General features: G+C 43.2%; 1 protein-coding gene across 1 annotated transcript; it reads left to right on the forward strand.

Annotated features, from left to right (window-relative positions):
* Positions 1 to 5668: 5668 nt before the first annotated feature.
* On the forward strand, positions 5669 to 15694 carry LOC128739361 (uncharacterized). The gene has a single exon (XM_053834845.1). The coding sequence runs from the start codon at positions 5669 to 5671 to the stop codon at positions 15692 to 15694; it is 10026 nt and encodes a 3341-aa protein (XP_053690820.1).
* Positions 15695 to 22274: the final 6580 nt, after the last annotated feature.

Here is a 22274-nt window from a genome sequence, read left to right on the forward strand (position 1 = left end):
CTTAAAGTGGGGAGGGGTCCCAATTCATCATAGAAAAAAATTTTGTCTTCAAAAACACACACATGCCAAATTTGGTTCCATTTGCTTGATTAGTTCTCGAGTTATGAGGAAATTGGTATTTCATTTGTACAGGAGCCCCCCCTCTTAAAGTGAGGAGGGGTCCTAATTCAACATAGAAAATTTTCTTGCCCTCGAAAACCTTCACATGCCAAATTTGGTTCCATTTGCTTGATTAGTTCTCGAGTTATGAGGAAATTTGTATGGAAACCCCCCCTCTTAAAGGGGAGAGGAGTTATAATTCCCCTTATAAAGAGGGGAGGGGTCTCAAATTACCCTAGAATAAATTCTTGTCACCGAAAACACCCACATGCCAAATTTGGTTCTATTTGCTTGATTAGTTCTCGAGTTATGCAGAAATTTGTGTTTCATTTGTATGGGAGCCCCCCCTCTTAGTGGGGGGAGGGGTCTCTAACCATCACTAAAACCTTTCCTGGCCCCAAAAACCTCTACATGCAAATTTTCACGCCGATTGGTTCAGTAGTTTTTGATTCTTTAAGGAACACAGGACAGACAGACAGACAGACAGAAATCCTTCTTTATAGGTATAGATAAGTTATAACCGATTTCAGGTTAAAAACATGCCAATTTTATTAAAGCATAACTCGAAAAGGTGCGAACGAATCTTGATGAAACTTTGGCGATTTAATATACAAATATGCATAAAGTTTTTAAAAATTGTGAAGGTGTAATTTTTTTAAATAAGATAAAATTCTTTGAATTTTATGATTGACTATAGCTAAAATTGTCGTTTTCTTCATAGATTCACATTCAAGTAATCAAGTATGCGACCATGGAATACTATACGCAACAAATATACTGGCAATGACCATGGTTGATACTAAAATAGTGCATGCATTCAAAGAGTTACATTCGCAATCTTGTTTTTTAAGCGAAGAAGCTAAAAGAATGTTTAATAAGCTTGAATTAAACGATTTTTACGATCCCTTTAGATACTAACACGAACTTTTACTGTTATACGCGTATATTCGCAATATGAAGATGTTTTTGAAAATATTTTATATACTAAAAATAACTGCGATGTGAAAAATGAGGAAGATGAAGCAAGGCTGCGGAAAACTTACGATTTGCGCCTAATCGAACTACTCACGAAGGAAATTCCGCTAATTGTTATACTTTTCGGGAAATTTAACATTGAAATTCAAGAAGAATTCTATTATGATTTTTAAATCCATTTAAAACTATAAAATTAACAATGGAATTAAATCGGGATTTTTTTTCTTTATTTTCAATCTTCGTATTCTACTGAAACGCTCAAAAAACTTCAGCCAATTTCAACATTTATCAAAATCAAAAAGCACGTGAGGTCTCATCCGCTATTCTGACTCATAATTTTTACTCATCAGCGTCACACAAATCAACGTAACTAGTTCTGTAGGAAAACCATGTCCTAGCGTTAACTGTCACAGCTCATTTCGTTTGACTGAATCGTATGCCGCCTTGAAATCCATAAAAAGATGATGAGTCTGCAAGTTGTACTCTCGGAACTCGGCAGTTACTAGATGCAGGGTAAATATCTGATCCATCATGAAGCGACCCTCATGAAAACCAGCTTAGTACTCGCCGGCGAAGAACTCCGCTACCGGTCTCAGTCTACAATACAGGATAGGGAGAGCACCTTAAATTGAGCAACGTAATGCTTCGATAGTGGCGAAATGAGGCCAATCAACCACTCTCCCGATATTTATTTTCCACCCCTGTTCCAGACAATGAGCCGGCGAATTGTTACGTACAGCTGCTCGCTCCCCACTTTTAGAAGTTCAGCACAGTGGCACTCATCAGAATGTGGAAAGTGCTCTTCCGGGTTCGCTGAAGGACGGTCAGTAAAGAATGAAATATTCACGCTGCGGCAGATCCTCTAAAAAGTCCATGAATACAGAATTCAACGCACAATTGTTTCATTGAATTCAAGGTTGCGTATGATACCATCGACCGTAAAATCATGGCCCTTCTAACCTCGCAGGGCACTTTATCAACGTGATGGTCCCTCATGTGGGCTGTTCAATATGCCGCTACAGGATGCTATGAACGGAGCAACACACAGGCACAAACTTCAGCAAATCTAGTTAGTTCGTCTGCTTTGCCGATGAAATCGATATTGTCGATAGAACAACATCTGTAGTGATGGCAAAACTCAAAATGGCGAAGCAATCTTCGTTCGGTTGAAAAAAAAATGCGTGCAAACTAAAGTACCGTGAGCCGCTAATATGACGCACACGCTAAAAGGGGGTGACTTGGTCCTAATGACGAGTGAGTTTGTTTTGTTTCGATCGTACAATTTTCCACTTTTTGTTTCGTTTTTTTTTTTCATTTTCTGTACCAGTTTCTGGATTTTTGCTCTCACTTCCGTTCCTCTTTTTCCGCTTTTTCCCTTGTGCTCCATTTTTTCTGTTCCGTATTTCCTGTTTAATTGTTCAATTTTTCTTCGTTGGCCTGTCCCATCTTTTCTTATCTTTCTTCTCAGTCCGGTTTTTTCACTTGAACACTATTGTTGTTTTCTTTCCCATTCTCAGTCATCTTTTTTCCTTCTTTCGCCGATTTCGTTTTTCGCCTTTTTGATGCCCCATTTTTTCGCCCCATTCATTTTCTATCACGTTTATTCTGTTTTTGGCTCCCTTTTTTCCTTCCCTCTTCGGTTTTCCTTTTTTATCTCCCATTTTGTCGTACTCGAGTCTGTTTTTTTCTGTTTTACTTTTCTCCTTTTTCTTCCCGTTTATGTCTTATCTTAATCCTTTTACATTGCATTTCACTTCTTTTTTCCGTTTTCCTCGTTTCCTCTATCGATTTTCTTTTTTCACTTTCACTATTCTTCTTTTCGCTTTTGATTTCGATTGTTTTGTGTTTCGTACCGTTCTGATTCAAACTTTAAAAAGTCTCAAACTTCGAATACTTGGAATAAAATGCTCGCTAGTATCGCTAAATTGATAAAATATTATGCTAATTGTATACCACCCTGTTCGTTAGAATGTCCTTTATCCGGTGGTATGCAATAAGCATAATATTTTACCATATTAGCGATACTAGCGAGCATTTTATTCTAAGTGTTCGAAGTTTGAAACTGTTTTAAGTTCGAATCAGAACGGTATTCTCTTTGTATCGTTTTCCATCTTTTTCTCTCTAATTTTTTCTACTCGCTGTTTCCCCTCTGCTGATAAATTCGCTCCTTTTGCTGATAAATTCGCTAGACAACTACTTATTTGGCAACGGCTGATCTACATTTCCTTACAAATCAGGCTATGAATTGGAAGAATTGTAGGCAAGAGTGCCTAAAACACATTCTGCCATATATCAAAGTTGCCTGCCATTACCACCGAGAGATTCGATTATTCAATGGTTATTCGATGGTCAGAACCGGGGAGGATTTAATTGAAAAAGACCTCAATCCACCTAATTGTTCCTAATTTCACCCGATCGGGAAATATTTGGCAATTGTCAGGCGAAAGCTGACAAAGAGTGACTCGGGATGTTGTAGTTATGGTATGGAGAGAAAGTTTAATAAAGTGGCTGCCCATGTTGATCAGAGCAGCCCGTGAAGAAAAGATAAAGCGAGGAATTCGGGGAGAACTTAGTAGCTCAAACAAAATCAAATCGGAATAAATAGGGTAGATGCTCCAGTAGTTGTGGTAGTACCAGTAGTGGTGGAAACTCGAAATATATCATAATTTTGGCGGATTTCGAGATAATTTCCGTTTTCTATTGTTAAATATCTATATTTGTTAACAGTTTTATCTAAGATACACAGTTAAAATTCAAGATGTTGGTGAAAAAATTACAAATTCCTTTTCAGCAGTCCAATAGAGTGCAATTGCTTAAGAAATTCGTAACAATCTATAGCATTTTAACAAGCCTACGTTGTTATCCACCTGCTGCCATGCTCATTGCAAGCGTTGCTAAGGCGGTAAACAACATTCCACTATTATAGGCAAATTTTCCACTATTATAGGAACATTACCACTACTTTAGGAGCACATACTAATGTCAGGAAAAGCAATATTTTAGATATATTAATCTGCAGAATGGTATAATTTTGGTATGTATTTAATGCCAACACTATGGTGCACCATATTATCAGGTAGTTCAATTGGAAACTGATAAATTGAGCGTTCAAATTGTCTTTACACACCATCCCCCGACATAATCCCTCCATTACTGGAGCATCTACCCTAGTTTGATTTTGATATGAAAGTGTAATAAAAAATGCTTATTTTGACTACTTAATACTTTTCGTATGTTGAACTAGACCCGGTATTAACTGAGTCGAGTTTTATATTCCGTCATTTTTTTGTGCGTTTTCGCACGAGACTTCAATTTGTACTATATTCTTATAGAATATCGAAGCAACCTGTCGGACAAAGGGAATGGTTGCAGTAGAATCATGTATAGAATGCCAATTTTATTTGCAAATTAAACTGACGGTTTATTTGCGAATTTACCTCCTTTTTTAGGGAAATTTGGCGTGCGCCATAAAATGATCAAATCACATGGAGAACGTGCTTGTTTTGTTGTGCTCAAATCACTCTTGCAACGCACAAAAATTGTTCCCCAAAATGATCTAATTTTCAGAGCATCATTAGTACGTTTCCGGGGAAAATTATCATTGGAGCGATATAGTCTCCGGGTGCGGACAGCGCCATTATGGCTGTTATATTTACTCATCTCTTTTTTGAAGAAACTGCTCCCACTACTTGACGTGCCCCTTTGTTTGCCAAAACTTATGGGAATCTATAAAAACGAAATAATCTCAGACACGATCTTCAACACAAACCATAGCTCAGTACTTACTTACGATACGGATCCGTCTCATCCGCGTTCCATATTTGGCTCGGGAGCAACTGATCACTGTTATAAATCTCTTGGAGGAACTCGAATAAATGGTCAACCCAGATGCCTTGAACCATCTACTTCAATCGAACAAGAGACGTAAGCTCTGTTTCGACAGAAAAAGGATGACTCACTTGGTTTTTATCCACTAGTTAAAATGCTAGGCTCCACAATTCTCCTCTTGTCACTATTAACCCATAATGGTTCATTTTCAGGACATACTTTATTAATTCTGTGACCCAGTAGTGACAACTTCGGTTAAAATCCAATCTTGACCCCTGTTCTTTCGGAATGAATCAGAATTAAAACAACACTGTGTTCTTTACCAACGTTTTGACGTTTACCGATCACGCGCATGGACTGCTAGATCGACAAACGTTACCCGGTTGCACATCAAACAAATTGAACTAAAAAACTTTAATGTTGGCTCTTGGATGCCAAGACCCTTGTTCATAAGATTTTAATTTTTCTAGATAATTGATAGTTTAAAAAAAAAGGGTTATTTGTGCGTAAATTCCATAGTTTGTATCGAAGAGTCACTCGTCCGAAGACTACATCCTTGTCGATGAGTGTACCCTCGTACAAAGTTTATCGTTCTTATCAGGCTCGGAAAACATGTCAACCTCTGCACGAGATTCCACTTGAAATTATTTGCTCAAATCGTGCTACGATACACACAAATTAGATATAAATTGAAAGGGTACGCCGAACTGCGGTTAAGTGCATGGACAAGTTTCGGAACGATACTAGCTCGAATAAATTGGGGATCATGGAAGCAAAATCGGACGAATTTCGGTTACGGCGCGATGCGTTCGAAGTTTCCTCACCGGTTGAGGTGTTAAATGCTGTGGACGGACCCGTTGAAGTGAGAATGGTTAATCCTGCGGACAAAGTGCTGTATTTGAAGTACAATCGACAACTGATGGCGTTTCGTCGCGTGGAGGCGACGGGTGGTTGGACTATTGTGGATGCCTTGTACGATGCGTTTCCGTCGGCTGCGCCGATCGGTTCAAGCTATCCGTGGGAAGTTCTAAGTGATGGAAGAACTGTGATGTTGCGAGTGGATCGAAAATTTTGCTTATATCAACTTGTGAATGATAGGTTTGTGAGCATGAACAACTGTTCACCTAGCGATCGATATGATCAGGTATTTATGGGAAAGTTTAACCGGCGGGGATCAGAGAGTGACGTGTTGGTGCGAGAAGGTGAACAGCTGAAATTGTTATCGCTTTACAGCGCAGCTTCTTTGTGGATTGTTCAGAACGTGCCAATACCAGTGCAAGCGGGTAGCGCAATTTCAATTGCGCCTAATTTCGACGAAAGTGATCTGAATGTTGTATTGCTACGAACGATGGATGGACTTCATATCTTCCGGATGGATGATTCTTCTAAGTTTGTGCAAATTGCATCCTGTGAAGCTATTGAACTAAACACAGAATCTACAACATTTGACAGAATTATGTTTGCTAAACTTTCTACCAATTCAACGAACAAGGAATTGCTTCACTTCAATCCTGCAGGATTGGACGTTTATCAGTTGAACGAAACCAGCAAATCATACGAACATAAATACTACAGTACGGACTTTTCCAGCTATCACAACTGGGACGCCGACTACATTAACACGATCACTGCTCGTGATCTAACCAACGATGGACTCGACGAGTTGCTTTGTACTGGACCAGCTGGATTTCAGATTTATGAAGTAGTAACCGATCGCTTCGGTTTTTATCTGCAAACTGTTGCGATTTCCAGTAAAGAGTTGACGTTCCGTTTTGGAGTTTTAAAAAAATTATTGCCCAAACTGGATCACCAAGTTCAACAAGCAGTTATATTGAAGGAAAACAAGCTACTTACCGTCGAAATCAAACCGACCAAAAGTTGGTACATTCCAATCCCGGAAAACAAACAGCAACCGGCCAGTCCGCCACCAGAAATACCGAAAATTTATCGTGACACCCAGTACAAGCGTTGGGTACATGAGCAGTTGGATCTGAAGCAACTGCTTCAACCGGTGAATGCTCTGACCGGAAAGATTGAGCTTTCCCTGCCGTTGATTCAGTTGGACAATCCGTTCGGAATTCATGTGGTGAAACATTTCCTGTACCACGACGTTCCGGATCAACAAGCGTTGGGTCGTGGTTGGTCCTTTCCGCTCGACTACATCTCGGTCGACGACCGGGGAAGCATTTTCGAGGAGAACCATCGGTACGTGATCGTAAAGGAAAACAACCAAGTTCCGCTGTCGCGTCAATCCAATCCGGACGCAGATTATTGGGAGTTTAAGATTGAGAATTATGACGATCTGGAGTTTAAGTACTTCACAGCCGGTAACCGGTGGGAAATGCTCAGCAAAAATACGTCGATCACCTATTTTTTCGGTAATTACGGAACTAGGAATGCGACGCAATATCGGAAGGCAGACGAAGCTAGAGCTAGGCCGGTTTCGTGGTTTCTGTCGCGGGAGGAACAGCAAACCGGAGGTTTCGTCGATTATGAGTACCATTTTCTGGCGGACGCTGATGTGCAAATGTCCAAAATCACAACCGATGCCGATGCCTCCGTTGAGTTTAAGTACACCGGCCAAAGGATGGACCAATTTAAAGTCAAAACACCAAACTACAGTCAAAATATAAGCTTCACTTACTCCCGGTTGGGTGAAACCGATGAATTTCTCTCCGGAATCGATCAAGATCGGCATGTTATTTTCGACTTTCAGTACGATTCGGACACGAAGCTTTTGTCGAAAATTACGTTTCCCAACGGGTTAAGCTCGTCGCTGCAATACAGTAAGTTCGAGATGAACCGGTTAAACCACACAGTGAGTAGAGAGACTTTGAATGTAGACGATTTCAGCCTATCCTATGGACCGGATTACAGTGTGCTGGTTGATAAATCCGGTGATGGCAGATCGATTAAGGTTCGCGTCCGAGATTTGCTTGCTGGGATGCACCACATCAAAGCAACCAACGATATCGAACCGCTAGCAATCGTTGTTAAAGACGGAGACGTCAGTGGGACAAGAGAAATCGTCGCCTACCAAGTTCTTACACTGGAAGACCTGTTTGTTGTGGTTGTTGTGACAGATGAGCAGGATAAAGTTTTAATATGTTATCATTTTGTTGCAAATAAATGGATTGTTGGTGAAAGGGAACTGTTAACGCAACAGGCAACCGTAACGGCTAGTTCGGAAATAATTTACGTTGCGGATCAACAATTTTTGACCCGGATTAGTTTGGATGGTGATGGGAAACTTCAACGTCAGAAGGATCCTAATCAGCTCTCACAGAATTTTTCGATTTATGCTAGTTCCTTCGGAACCATCATGTATGATGACTCACCAACGATGAAAATTCTTTACGAACATGCAAGGTTAGCAACGGCAACGTATTATACAGTACCTTGCGAACCGGAATTAATCCAATTGATGCAAAAGGTGATTGATCGCTTTCAGCTAACACCGGCAGCGCGGAGCGCGCTGCTTCATGGATTAAAACTAGACATGGTCCAATTTTACAAACACATCGTCGTGATCCGAACTTTGGAAATAAGCAACGGTGTACTGATAATTCGCCTGGTACTTCACATCCTAGATGAAAAGCACCAGCTTCAATTGAAGGACAACTGGAGAATATATCATGGCCGAATTGAGGATCTGCAGCTGGATGTCCAGTCGAAAGCTGGTGATCAGTGCCGTCTGGGCTACAAACTGAACAACAACAAATATGTAGCATTTGTCAAAGAATGCAGCGGCCCTTCGGTGACGAAGATCGACGCCGAGCTTGCCGCGGCACAGTACAGCATCGAATCGTCGACAGAATCTTCCGTGCGAAAGCAACAAATGTACGCGGTAGCTGTTCACACGCACAACAACAAAACGGAACAACTTCACACCGACATTTTACTGGCACACCCCTACGCTTTTGACGTTTCACTGCTCGGCATGGTTGTCAACGGGCAAGGGATTCACGTCGCAGGAAAAACGGTCTACTTTGATGGAAAAACCTTCCATCAAAAACCGCCCCAAGCGGGGCAAGAGATGCAATTAGGGGAAGACTACAAAATCCGAAAAACCGACGACCCTGCGGACACCTATAAACTGTATCAGGGTGAGCAGTTGGTATTCGAAACGAACACCAACGACGGGCAAGCTCTTCGGCTGTCCTGGCCTCAGTACTTGCTGGCGCAAGCTAACGTCGGCGCAAGGGCTGGCTACATAAGAATGTTCAACTTTCCGGCTAGAAGAATCTTTGAATTTCCCGCTGGAGAACGGCTGAGTCGGGTCAGTAACAACCTGCTGGTGGGGACAATCGATCAGCAGAACAAAACCGTGGCTTTCTATCCGCTGCAGGGAATTATCCAGCCGGAGGTTGTGGCTTTGCGTAATCAAACGTTGCGGCTGGGCAGTTCGTCGTCCGGGGAGCAGCGCGTGACGGTCTACGAATACGCTGCGGAAGATATCGTACCGCTGGAGGGTGGATTGGTTTTTCGCCGCTGTCGAATGTTGCCCGGTGGAAACTCGTCCCGGTACGGGTGGTATGAGCATAGCTTCGATACGCGGGAACGGACTTCAGCGCGAGCGTTGTTCGACGGCGATGGGCAGTTTGTGGAGAGTATTGAACCCCAACGGGAACCGGAAAGACCGGGTTTCAACAAAACGGAAACGCTTACCGACAAGTCGGGACAACTTCCGATTGTGGTTGTTAATCCAAAGACCGTGGAGTCCGGGGAGTACCTCTATCATGGATTTGAAGCGTATGAAAGAAATGAGATTGGTGGAAAGCTAAGGTGGACGTACAGTGGGCAAGAGTTTATTACCGAACTAGGTGACCGATTTGTCCGACTGACGGGTGAGGAAGCTCGTATTCGGGGGACCTTTACGGTCGACGATCATACCCATATGTTCGTGTTTTCCTGCTGGATGCGATTGAAGAGGGAACTCCGCTTCGGGGACAGTATCGACGTTATCAAGGCCCACCTGGTGAATAAAACTGGCCGAATTGTACGAACGTTTACCAAGGCCGAGGTAAAACAGAAAATTCGCGATTGGAGTTATGTGGAACTGCGCCTAGCCGGCGAAGATTTGCCATCACTACACCCAACCGAAGCCGTTGTTACTTTAAAACCTTCCCAAGGTTCTGCTCTGGATGTGGACCATGTTCGTTTCTCGCCGCTTAATGTTGATCTTCAAGCGCACATCTACAGAGCCCCCTTTCCGATACCGGTTGCCACGCTGACAAACAGTGGATTGTTGAAACAGTATCTGTTGGATCCGAACGGTAACATAGTTGTTCACTTTTCGGAACAAGGATCGGTTACGGAATTTATAACCTACAGTAAGGTACATTTGAAGGGGATCTACCCGGACAAGCTACCGCAGGTGATGGAAATGAAGCCACACCGTCTAGGGGAGTACGTGTCACTGGATGAATCGTTTGCAGCACACTGGATAAGGGATGAGCCAGAGTTCTGGAACATAAGCGGTGGTCAGTTGAAGCACACTTCTGAACTCCCTCATAGAGTTAGCAGGCAATTACACACGAAGTGTGAAGTTTTTGCAGTTAGATTCCTGTACAATCTGGAGTCTAACGATGCCGGAATCAGCCTACATACGAACGACAATCTGACGAACATCCTCTGCTCATCAGACACAGCAAATTGCGAGAACATTCAAACCTGTGGAGTCACCCAAAACGTTCCAAAATCCGGTGAAGTCGTAGCTCTCGTTTCCCGAACTCACCGAGCAATCTGGTTGGAAGGCTACCTAGCTTTCGAAGCGGAGAATTCCGCCGCGTCCGCAATCGAACAGTTCGGTTTGCTGATCACCGGGAAGGTGACCCTCAGCGAAATGATCGCGCTGTACGACCCATCGGTGAAGATCACCTACTACAATCTGCTGGGACTGCCGGTGCAGACGGTTGTGCTGCACGACGCCGCAACGGTTCGCGTCAAGGAAGTCCTGTACGATGACCTGGATCGGCCGGTCAAAATTACCAAGTGGACCAAGGTGCCGAAGCAAGGTGGCGGTAGAATGTTCGCTTACTACCAGGACTTCATCGTCGAAACGGAACCGAACAAAATGACCGGACTGGTGAAGCAGTTCAATCCGAACTGCGGAGAGTTCCCGTACTTCCGCAATAACTACGCCAACAATCCATCGAGTTCCAGAACGCAGGTTTTTATACCGGGCGAGGCGTATGCTTTCGGTGATAAATATTCGCGAAAATACTCGCAAAAATCGAACTGCGAGTTCTTGGATGTTCTGTTTCCTCCATCGAAAGGTTTTAACCAGGAAGTGGAGATCAAACAGAACGTAACGATGCACGTCACGGTGTGGAATTCGACCGGCAAGAAGGTTGCTAAGTATGTTCAACTGTTTGATGTCGATCAACGACTTACCACCTACGAGTACGTTGCCGATCGTTTGGTATTGGAGTTGCCCCCGGTATACCATCGATTAGCGGACACTTTCCGTCGTAGTGAACCATTTTGGGAAGGGCGCTTATCTGAGGAGGAAAAAACACTACAAACTACCTGGGGTACTGCTTATCGGTACGACGATTTCGGGCGTATGATCAGTAAACGAACGCCAGACAGCGGAGTTCAGCGTTACGAGTACAGTACTGACGGAGAACTTCGCATCCTAATGCATCTACCGAATGAAACCACCAAAAATGCCGATAAAATAATCTACCTTTCCTACGGACCGACGGGAAAAATCGTAAAAGAAGCCGTGATCGATCCCTACTATCAAACTGTCATAGAATCGTTGGGTGACGTTCTGTTATCGCTCATGACGAAGGATTACGCCGCCTACTACCACGGTGAGTTTGACCCACAGCCGCACATTCGGCATCGATCGCAGCAATCGATTAGGCGTATCGGAACCGATCAGATGATGGAGAGTTTGCTGTTCAACGAGCACGATCAAATAGTCCGTAAGGTTCACGTGGTGCCGGCTCTCAACACGTCCTACTCGATCGATTACGAGTACTCCGGCGATAAGCTCACCCTGATCCGCTATCCCATCGCGGTTAACGGCAGTTTCGAGGTGGCCTACGGATACAACCTGGCAGGCGATATGATCCAAATCGGAACGCCAGTGTTGCCAGAATTGTTTGCAAGCTTGCGCTACAATGCAGACGGCTTGACGGAAGACATACATTTTGAACCTGATTCGGAGCATTCCTATCGAAGGGAGTTCAAATACAACGAGCCCGGATACCTCACGACAATCAAGGATCCTTTTATCGAAGAAAACATCAGCTACTCGGAATCGGAAGGATACGGAACACTGTACCCGTTGATTACCGAAGGACTAATATCGAAGACAGCCTTCACTGCGAAATGGTACGACAGGAGTAACCCTTCGATGTCTAAACTTCTGCTACAAGATATCGTGGCCGCTAACGTGAGCGAAACCCAAACACGTACGTGTATCGACAGCTTCCTGAAGCTCGGCTACATGTGCGCCGAGCAACACTTGCAGCGATCCTTCTACCCCAACCTAGACGATTCGATCGCTGACGCATGCCGAACCAACGCCTTCCGCAGACTGATTCACGAACAAAGTTTCCCCCAGCGGTACGGTCATCTGTACAACTACGACAGCCATCAGCAGTTAATCGACGCCAAATACTTCCAAAATAAGCTGGAGGAAAACCTCAAACCACTGACGGCCACCTCCTGGGATCCAATTCTGAACGTCGGCAGTTCGAAAAAAGTCTGGAACATCCTGACGCAGGAAGGATTCATCATCAACAGCTGTATCGATTCGGGAAGCTGCTATGGTCGACCCGGACCGCAATCACCACTGGCAGCAAGCGTTCCGCCGTTTGGACCACTCCACGCTCTGCTGCTGAACGCCATTGCCGACCGGAAAACTATCGCCCCGGTTGTGTTCGAGGAAAAATGCACCGGTTGGTCGGCCGGTATCGACTGCGGCAAGCTGCGTGAGCAGCTGCTATCGCAGAACTTCATCGGAGCTCACTCGCGCAAAACGTTCAACGCAATCAATCCGGCCCTGCAGAACGCGTTGAAGCAATTTACAAGCCATCTACCGGAGATTGTTGGCATACTGCAGAAGCACTTCGGAACTCGGTTGGGACAATCACCGGGTGACATCCTATCCAGTCAGTACGATGCTAACGGAAACCACCGAACGTTCTACGTGGGTTTTGATCAGTACAGCTTTCAGTACAAGCCGGGAACTAATCAGATAAGTTCGATCAGCAAACAGCAGCTCGACGGAGTTGGTCCCCGAGAGCAGTACACCGTGGAACACGACAGCGAGGGCAGCGTAACGGTAGCCACGCACAAGGGTATCAAGCGAATTGAGTACGATCGGCTGACGAATCGACCTTCCAGAATTAGTATGATCGATGGACGATCGATACTGTTGCAGTATGACGTACGCGGCGAGAGAACTTTCAAACAGGTGCTGGACAAGGATGGCAACGTGTGGACCGAAAAGTACTACCTTAGAGATTTGAACGGTAGGGTTTTGGTGGATATGCAAATGACATTTTTGACGGGAAGCAAACCTCCAGACATCCAGGTTACGAACTACATCTACTCCCAGCAAGGTTTAATCGGATTTGTGAGGGACGGTGAATTCTACAGTGTGTTTACCGATCATGAAGGATCGGTTCGCTTGGTGATCAAAGACGGTGAGGTTAAAGCATCCTACGATTACCATCCGTATGGACACATCTTCCGAAAGTCGGAGCAAGATCTTAGGGGGCGATTGTGCTATTTATACACCGGCCAGGAGTGGGACGAAGAAACCGGTTTGTACAACTTCCACTCGCGTTTGTATGATCCGGAGATCGGCCGATTCTATCAAATCGATCCACAGAGCCAGTACGCTAGTCCGTACGTTTACGCGGGCAACAACCCGGTAGCGCTGGTCGATCCGGATGGGCAGTTTGCCTTCTTATTGATATCTATTTTCCTGGCACTGGTCGGGGCGTATCTCGGAGGAGCGGCGGCAAACGGTTCCTGGAATCCAGGCGAATGGAACTGGGCAAGCGCCGGTACCTGGCTAGGAATTATTGGAGGAGCACTCGGCGGAGGCTTTATGCCATCGAACATGGCCTCCACGATGACGTTACTGGTCGGGTACGGGCTGAGCACATCGACGGCCGTCAGTGTGATGGTTGGTTCCGGAATAGGGTTTTCTTACTTTTCAATGGCTGCAGCAAACAATGCTTGGGACCCCAAAGATTGGGACATGAAGTCGCCAGCCACATGGAGAGGGTTTTTCTCCGGTGTTGCCACAAGCAGTTGGATTCTGTCGAATCCAAGTAGTCTGATTTCTACGTACGGTCAAATATCGTCCGCCACCGGTAAAGGGCTTTTCATTGCCGGAAAGATTGTGCTGTCCGGAGGCTTTGCGTACATGTATGGAGTTCTTGCTCACAACGGAGAATTCGATTTGACTAAATGGGACTTTACGAAGCCGGCCCTGTATGTGGCGTTCGTGGATGGAGTCACATTTGCTACGACGGTCACGAAACTGATTACAAATACACCGAAAAATTTATTTAAATTAAAACAAAGAATAATCAGTGTGATCGACACTTTGGACGAATCGGAAGCCTACGTCCGTTACAACCTACACGCGAATTCCGATTGGTCTGAGAAGTTTTCTCAACTGCAGTATTTCATCGGAGCAAATTCCGAAGGAATTCGGATGATGAGCCGCGGTGCGCTAACGGTGTCATTCTTTACAATCATTACTTCGTTAAGAGTGACGCAGGCCATTGCAAAAAGTTCAGTACCCGAGTACAGTGTTATGTACAGTATAATTTCGAGTGTCCACACCACAAGGGGATTTTCCAACCGGATAATCTCTAACATTATACCGGTTGTGACTCAACCAAGAGCAAAGCGCGACATCAGCTCATCGGACCGACCGGAAACAATTCCTGCAGCAACATCCAGCGGATCGCTGTTTTCCAGCTTTCTACCGAAACTTTTCAAAACACCTTTCACAACCAAATTCCACAAGAGTGACCCTACAATGGACAACAAACTTTCAGTACTGGCACCTAACCTCGAAGACGATCATCCCAGGAAAACCGTTTACACTGTTCCGAACTGTTACCGATTCGGAGAATCGCTAATCGAGTGCTACGGACAGCACGAAAAGCTTTCGATTTATTTCCAACCTGATAACGCAGCAAGAGATCACAATCTGCGAGAAGCTGATCTGCACAGATGCTTTCCGATTAGTTTCGACAACGTTCCTGGCGTCTCCTGCGAAGGCGAATCGACGTCGGTGCTGTTCACCGCCTACCATGATCAGTCAAAACTGTTCGACTGGATTGACGGCTGGCTGCTGTTGATGCGGGTTTTGCCTGCTGCTGTCAATAACCTTGTCAGCGGAATTCGGTACGTTTTTGACAAGCCGAAGCGACGAAATCCCGTTGTTGGTGAGAAAGAGTTGAGTTATTTACGAAAGAAGTTACAGTCTCTTTCCGGGCTGATTAACGATGATTTACACTGGAGCAGAACGGCTTACGATAATTTGTTAGAAGATGTTGATGAGCTTATTGCGGAAGGAGGACTAGATTCGGGGATGCTGAATTTGATAGAAGAAAGAATCGCTGCCCTCAAAGCCGATATCACCGAAGGACTTGTTTTGACAGACAACAAAAAGTTCATGGATGAGGCAACATCGAATAGAAAAACAGGCAGTCCAGAAATCTATTTTAATGGATTACAGGCGGTGCAAACTTTAAGCGCAACAGATCAACTCAGTATGATACATCGAGTAGGATTGTCACTGTAAACATTTGAAACATTTAACCCGAAAAATAAATATTTTAGTTCAACCTTGTGTAATTATAGTAAAAAGAAAATTCCTTCCATTGCTTCCTATAGGATGGTCGTCGTTTTGTATGGAGATAATCTCAAAGCAACGGTTAAACACGGCGGGTAAGAGGGTGAATCTGTGCTAAACTGCCCATAAATGCATAACAGTCCCATGTGGCTTTTCACCACTTTTAAGAGAAACCTGGAAATCATCTTTAAATTAACTGTTCTTTCAATATTTCAAACAAAAAAGTTATGTTTGTTCCCAAGATGTTGAAAAAAATATCAAACTATGTCAGTCCCATATTACAAATAAACGCATAACAGTCACAATGGTAAAAATATATTAATAAGCATCTGTTTTTTTAAATGCCTGGACCGATTCGACTGCAGCAACTACCAAACGGAAGATTTTATGGCCTAGAAGAACACTATTGAGGAGAATTTGGATCGGATGTACGATTCCGAAGTTACAGTGGGAACAAGTTCCGGAATATATGAAACTTGAACATAGAAGCACCTTGAATCACAACAAACCCATCATGTGACCCGTTTAAATACACGGATTTGCAAATCTAGACTACTGGTAGTCGTATAAAGTGTTCGAGACGTCATTGGCCACATCTAAACATGTCCGTGAATGTTCCAGATGCCTTTACGTGGACCAGTTTCTGAATTTAACTAAAATACAACAAGTGACATCTCAAAGTCGGTACTCGAAATTGCAAAACTAGTTTGAAATAGTTCATTTGTCGTCACATATAGTGTCCAGGATCACAGTGGTCATACTCGGACACGTTCTGGGAGTGTTCCGGACACACAGGAAAGCGACCAGCTTCTGAGTCAAACAAACCCCATCATGCGACCTCACTATAAACTCAAGATAACAAATTACAATAAAAAGGAGAAGAGGCCAGGAAGAGATTTGTGTCAAAAAGGACATTTTGAACAATTGAATTGAATTGAGCACGTGAATTATCAAAACAACAACGACACGTGGTCTTGAAAATACTGCCGAGTGACCGACAACGCAAGGATCAAGGCATGCTGTGACTGTTATGCGTTTATTCTTGCTAATAAACGCATACCTATCAGTAACTTCGGCAGTTTTTCTAAGTTTTGGAACAAATTTTAGGTCATTTGTGAACAAATTGCTTGTAAAAGTATTCTGTTATGTACATTCAAGGGATTTTATGACGGTTTGGACGATTTGTTTCCAAAATTGATTCAATATTTAAAAAAAATTGCCGTGACTTAAACAGCGTTTTTCGTAGTTGCACGTTTTTGCAGATGTGACTGTCTTCCATTTATGGGCAGTAAAGGTGTTGGCAGTTAAGTCAATCCCAGTGGAAACCTTTGGGAATATCTCGACAAAAAAGTTAAAAATCATCAGAGTACAGCCGTCTTAAACTGCGCGTGTAGGGAGTGCTCCATATAGAATTCGTACATATCATTGCTTGTTGTTTCAGAGGCTGTTTGTTTTGAATGCATGGATGCATTGTAATTTTATCCATGTTTTATTATTACAGAATGGATAGGAATTTTGCCTTGAATGGCTGTTTTTATAATGTTTGTTTGTTACTTTGTTTGCTTTCTGTTTCTTCCTTTGGTCCACATGATCAACATGGATGATAAAGAGAGGCCTCGATACTCCGACCTCCGAATATAGGTTGAACAATTCGATGCGGTCATGGTTGGATAAAAAATGGTGCGATACAAACATTGGTAAATGGAATGGTTCTGTGTGGTTTGGAATTGAGGATTTCGGTGTGACCATTGACAGAGTGAAATGATTCAGGCAGAGTGGAAGTGTGTGCCCCGGTGCGGGGTGCAGCCATAGTTGGGTGGAAGGATACGAATGGGTGTTTGACATGATCATTAGTAATTGAAATGGCTCCGTACGACCACAGTTAGACAAAATGGTTTCGGTACGACCATGGACAAATGAAATGATTCGGTACGATCATTACTCGATAAAGTATATGGTTCAGTACGACAATAGTTAAATAAAAAGGATAATTGTTTGACATGATCATTACTAAATGAAGTGGCTCGGTACGACCACGGATAGATAAAATGGTTCGGTACGAACATTGACAAATAAATGGGTGTTTCGTGTTTTACATGATCATTAGTAAATGAAGTGGCTCGGTACGACGTCAGATAGACAAAATGGTTCGGTACGACCATTGACAAATGAAATGGTTCGGTACGGTCATTGCTCAATAAAGTATATGGTTCGGTACGACCATAGTTAAATGAAAAGGAATAATTGTTTGACATGATCATTAGTAAATGAAGTGGCTCGGTACGACCACAGTTAGACAAAATGGTTTCGGTACGAACATGGACAAATGAAATGATTCGGTGCGGTCATTGCTCGATAAAGTATATGGTTCGGTACGACAATAGTTAAATAAAACGGGTAATTGTTTGACATTAATAAATAAATGAAGTGGCTCGGTACGATCACAGATAGACAAAATGGTTCGGTACGACCATAGACAAATGAAATGATTGGGAACGATCATTGCTCGATCAAGTATATGGTTCGGTAGGACCATACGAATAATTGTTTGACATGATCATTAGTAAATGAATGAATAAATGAAGTGGCTCGGTACGACCACAGATAGACAAAATGGTTCGGTACGACTTTAGGTAAATAAAAACAGTTCTGTATGGCTTAGAATTGAATGGTTCGGTACTCAGCGTTATGCGGTCATGGAAGAGATAAATTTGGGGTTTGGTACTGGGAGATGACGGATGAACTGTTAGGCGCCATGTTTCCAAGACCAAACAAGTCTTCAAATGGCGTGGCCAATCAGCTACCCGTGTAAGTCAGCAGGAGGATCACAGGGGGGTGAAAATCCGGTTCGAAGGACTTCGAGGACGAGGAGAACCCCAAGCCATATCCAAGTTTTCATTCGCTTGGCAGACGCTAACTGATTGACTGATTTTTTTAACCTAAAGTGAATATACAGGCAAATTATCTAATAAAATCTGTTTGACACCTGTAGCTTGGAAAACTCCTCAGATTTTTTTTCATCATATTTTACCTTGTAAGAAGAGATGTGGGGGTTGAGTGCCCCTCGAGTAAAATATCACATTGCATTATTGTAGTATCGGAGCGAGCATCATACAGCTCTTTCCGTTCGTTGTCGTGTCAGCCCGAGCAGGAGCGAAGAGCAAAATAATATAGAAACAATATCAAACTGTGTTATAATACTATATTTTGTTATTGAATTTGTAGGGAGATACATTGATAACACATTTTGTTATTGAGTAGATATTTAAAACAGTGGTCGTAAGATGAGTATAATAACTGATTTTGTTATCATATCTTATTTTGACCTTAAAATGACATTCGATATATTTCATAAATCTTTTTTTTATTAATTAAAGAGATTTTAGATTATAAATATTTTATAAAATGATGTTTGAATATCTCATATGCGTTATTCAATACCTTAATAATACTAAAATATATTATTGTAAACTCTGAATACAGTCATGTTATTGCTTTGTTATTCAAATAACACAAGTAATTATTCTTTTGGCCTTAAAGGAGCAAAATTTTGATATTATTTTTTGTTATTTTACCAACTATGTCAGCCAAAACAAGACCAAATTTTGATATGAGTTATTCGATTTCCATAACACATTATGATATTATTTTGCCCTTCGCTCCTGTTCGGGAGCAGCCGTCGGTATCGCCCGCGTCTTCCAGTCGACGCGATAGTGCTGATTGCTAAGCAGCCGGCACTCCGGCAGTCGGTCGCAGCCATCCGAAGGGGTAAGTCTTGGGCGATTTTTAGCGCTAGTTCAATTAGACATCGCACAGTTTTATGACACTAGCCCGAATACCACATGCCCGAAGAGCACTTGCCCGAAAGTAACAGTAGCCCGAATGTTACAAGCCCGAATGTAACACTAGAACACGGGGGACAGCCCCCCGCAGGAATCACATCTGTCTAGGTCTATTCGTTTCCCTAGGTCTACTGACCTCTAGTTAGTTTTCTCTAGTCCTCGCATCGATTTAGCTTTTGTAAAATATAAAGCGGCTAAACCGCTTTTTCCAACTTTCAAACTGAATAAGCGGCAGTCTTTTGTTTTAGTATTAATAGGTTAGGTTAGAGTATTCTTTGGATTCAATAAAACCGAAAGCAATATTGCGAATCTCTTGCTCGACAAGTCAACAATGTCTACTCACACGCGAGACAGTCCGTGAGAAGCATAGCATTCAACGTTTACACCGCTCATGCAGGCGTAAAAAAAACAGCCGCCGTTGCCGTGTGCAGACATTCTGCTACCCACACACTCGCAGAAGCACAGTCTCATATCGTCTTCCTGCATGGCTTATTATTCGTGAGTCAAAAAGCTCATGAGCTGCAGGTGAGCTCCCGCTTTCGATTCTACTCACCGTCTGGAGTGCGAACCCTCGTGGTGAGTAATCGCTGTAAGCAGCTCGGGCTTCAACGACGAACGAGAGCGACGACTGTAGCTGTTAGCTAAAAACTCGTTGCAGTGCCAGCGTCCGAAAGGGATGCTTATGCCGGTGTGTTTGTCAAAATGAGCATGCGTGTGTGAGGAAATTAGACCACATGAGTGTGGGCTTCGCAATACTGATCCGAAAGCAAAGCCTGAATGCTACACTTCGTTTCAATACTCAACCTGCTGTTTTTATTCAACAGACTTCGCAGCCAGCGCACTATGGGCAAAAACGAGCGAAAAAACAGATGCAATTAAGATACGGCCAGCAGGCTGATAAAATATAGGTGATCTTATGGAAAATTTTTCGGAGAATCTCGTGATGCCAACCCCTTTCCTGTTTGCCATCGCGAAATGCCCCATTTTGCTCATTTTCCCCTGATTAGTTCTCTAGTTATGAGGAAGTTTGTATTTCATTTATATGGGAGCCCCCCTCTTATAGAAGCAAGCGGTCATAATTTCCCTCCTAAAGCGGGGAGGGGTCTCAATTCACCACAGAAAAAAATTCCTATCTCCAAAAACCAGCACATGCCAAATTTGGTTCCATTTGATTGATTAGTTCTCAAGTTATGAGAAAATTTGTGTTTCATTTGTATAGGAACCCCCCCTCCTAAAGTGGGGAGGGGTCCCAATTCACCATAGAAAAAATTGCTGCCACTTAAAACCCTCACATGCCAAATTTGGTTCCATTTGCTTTATTAATTCTCGAGCTATGCAGAAATTTGCGTTTCAATTGTATGGGAGCTCCTCCTCGTAGAAAGGCGCATTAAGAAACGCGTAAATCCCGAAATTCGTGTAAAAATAGTCATGTAAAAGCCGCGAAATCTAGCACGGATGTTATTATCCGGAAAATTTTGAGACTGCTGCAGGACGTTGAATGCTGCTGAGTTTTCAAGATTGACCTAATGGACTGGACGAAAGCTTTACGTCCAATGAGGTATGAATGTACTACAGTCAACTATCCAACTCGGGAAACCTATATATGACAAAGTTAGTCAATTATAAGCGGATACGAAACAAGTTCAAAAAAGCCTTCGAAAAATCAAGAATTTGGAGCTGCTTCGTCGTAATTGCCTACTGTCGTTCTATTCCCACAATTACAATTATCCACCAAATTTGCTAACTTTCTTCATTAGACGAAAAAAAAATGTCGACCAATCGTTTCAATTCCCATCATTCATAAAATGAAAGTAACTTACAAACTTCACTTCCCAGGAAAATATCATGGATCATGAATGGTTTATGGCGAAGCAATTCCCGTTGTTTCACTGTTCCTGCTGACTCACTGTTGACTACTTTGCCCTACAGAAAAATTTAAAAGCGTTATCAGTCGGTTTGCAGCAGCCACGATGGAAACAGTCGAGTTAAAGAACTTTGTACAGAACTGGGGCACCGACCATCTCTGACAATCAGCACGGCTTCCTGAAGCATCTAATCTTATGAGCTATGTGATAGCGATATCACGTGAGAGTGAATTCAAGCGGCAAGCGGATTCGATCTAATTTGATTTCGCCAAAGCCTGTGAGTCATACGGGATCTCCACCATGGTTCACTGAAAGGCTAGGCTTACATTTGTCCGACTGCAAAGCCTTCGTCTAGGTGAACTCCGTGCACTCCAGAATGTTTTGTATATTGTCTGGTGTACCCCCAAGGCAGTGCGCTTGGCCCCCTCTTCTTTATGATCTATATTAACGACCTGTTGGAGCTGCTTTCTTCATCGAAACTTTCCTTTGCCAACGATCTAAAAAAAATTCGTATGATAGTCCCTCCAGTCGACTACGTCGCATTCACTGTTTGAGCTTTGCGGATTGATGCAATAGAATCACCAACTTGAACATTTGACTGATTTTGCGGTGTAATTCTGGACTGATTCGGGTTAAGAAAGTAATCTGCGACCGTTTGCGGCACAGTGGAATCGCAAACGATAAGCACTATCTATCAACGGTTATTAGTCAACAATAAAACCATCATGTTGATTACTCACTTTTAAATAAGTCAGATAGAAAATTCGGACACCTCAGTTTGGTTCTACTGGAGCCCATCTGAGGGTGTTATAACGAACGACA

This window comes from Sabethes cyaneus, chromosome 3 (assembly GCF_943734655.1).
Source record: "Sabethes cyaneus chromosome 3, idSabCyanKW18_F2, whole genome shotgun sequence".
Taxonomy (NCBI): Eukaryota; Metazoa; Arthropoda; class Insecta; order Diptera; family Culicidae; genus Sabethes; species Sabethes cyaneus.

What these genes read in the sequence shown, in the direction of transcription:
- LOC128739361 (XM_053834845.1), top strand. Translation starts at nt 5,669, where the DNA reads ATGGAAGCAAAATCGGACGAATTTCGGTTACGGCGCGATGCGTTCGAA.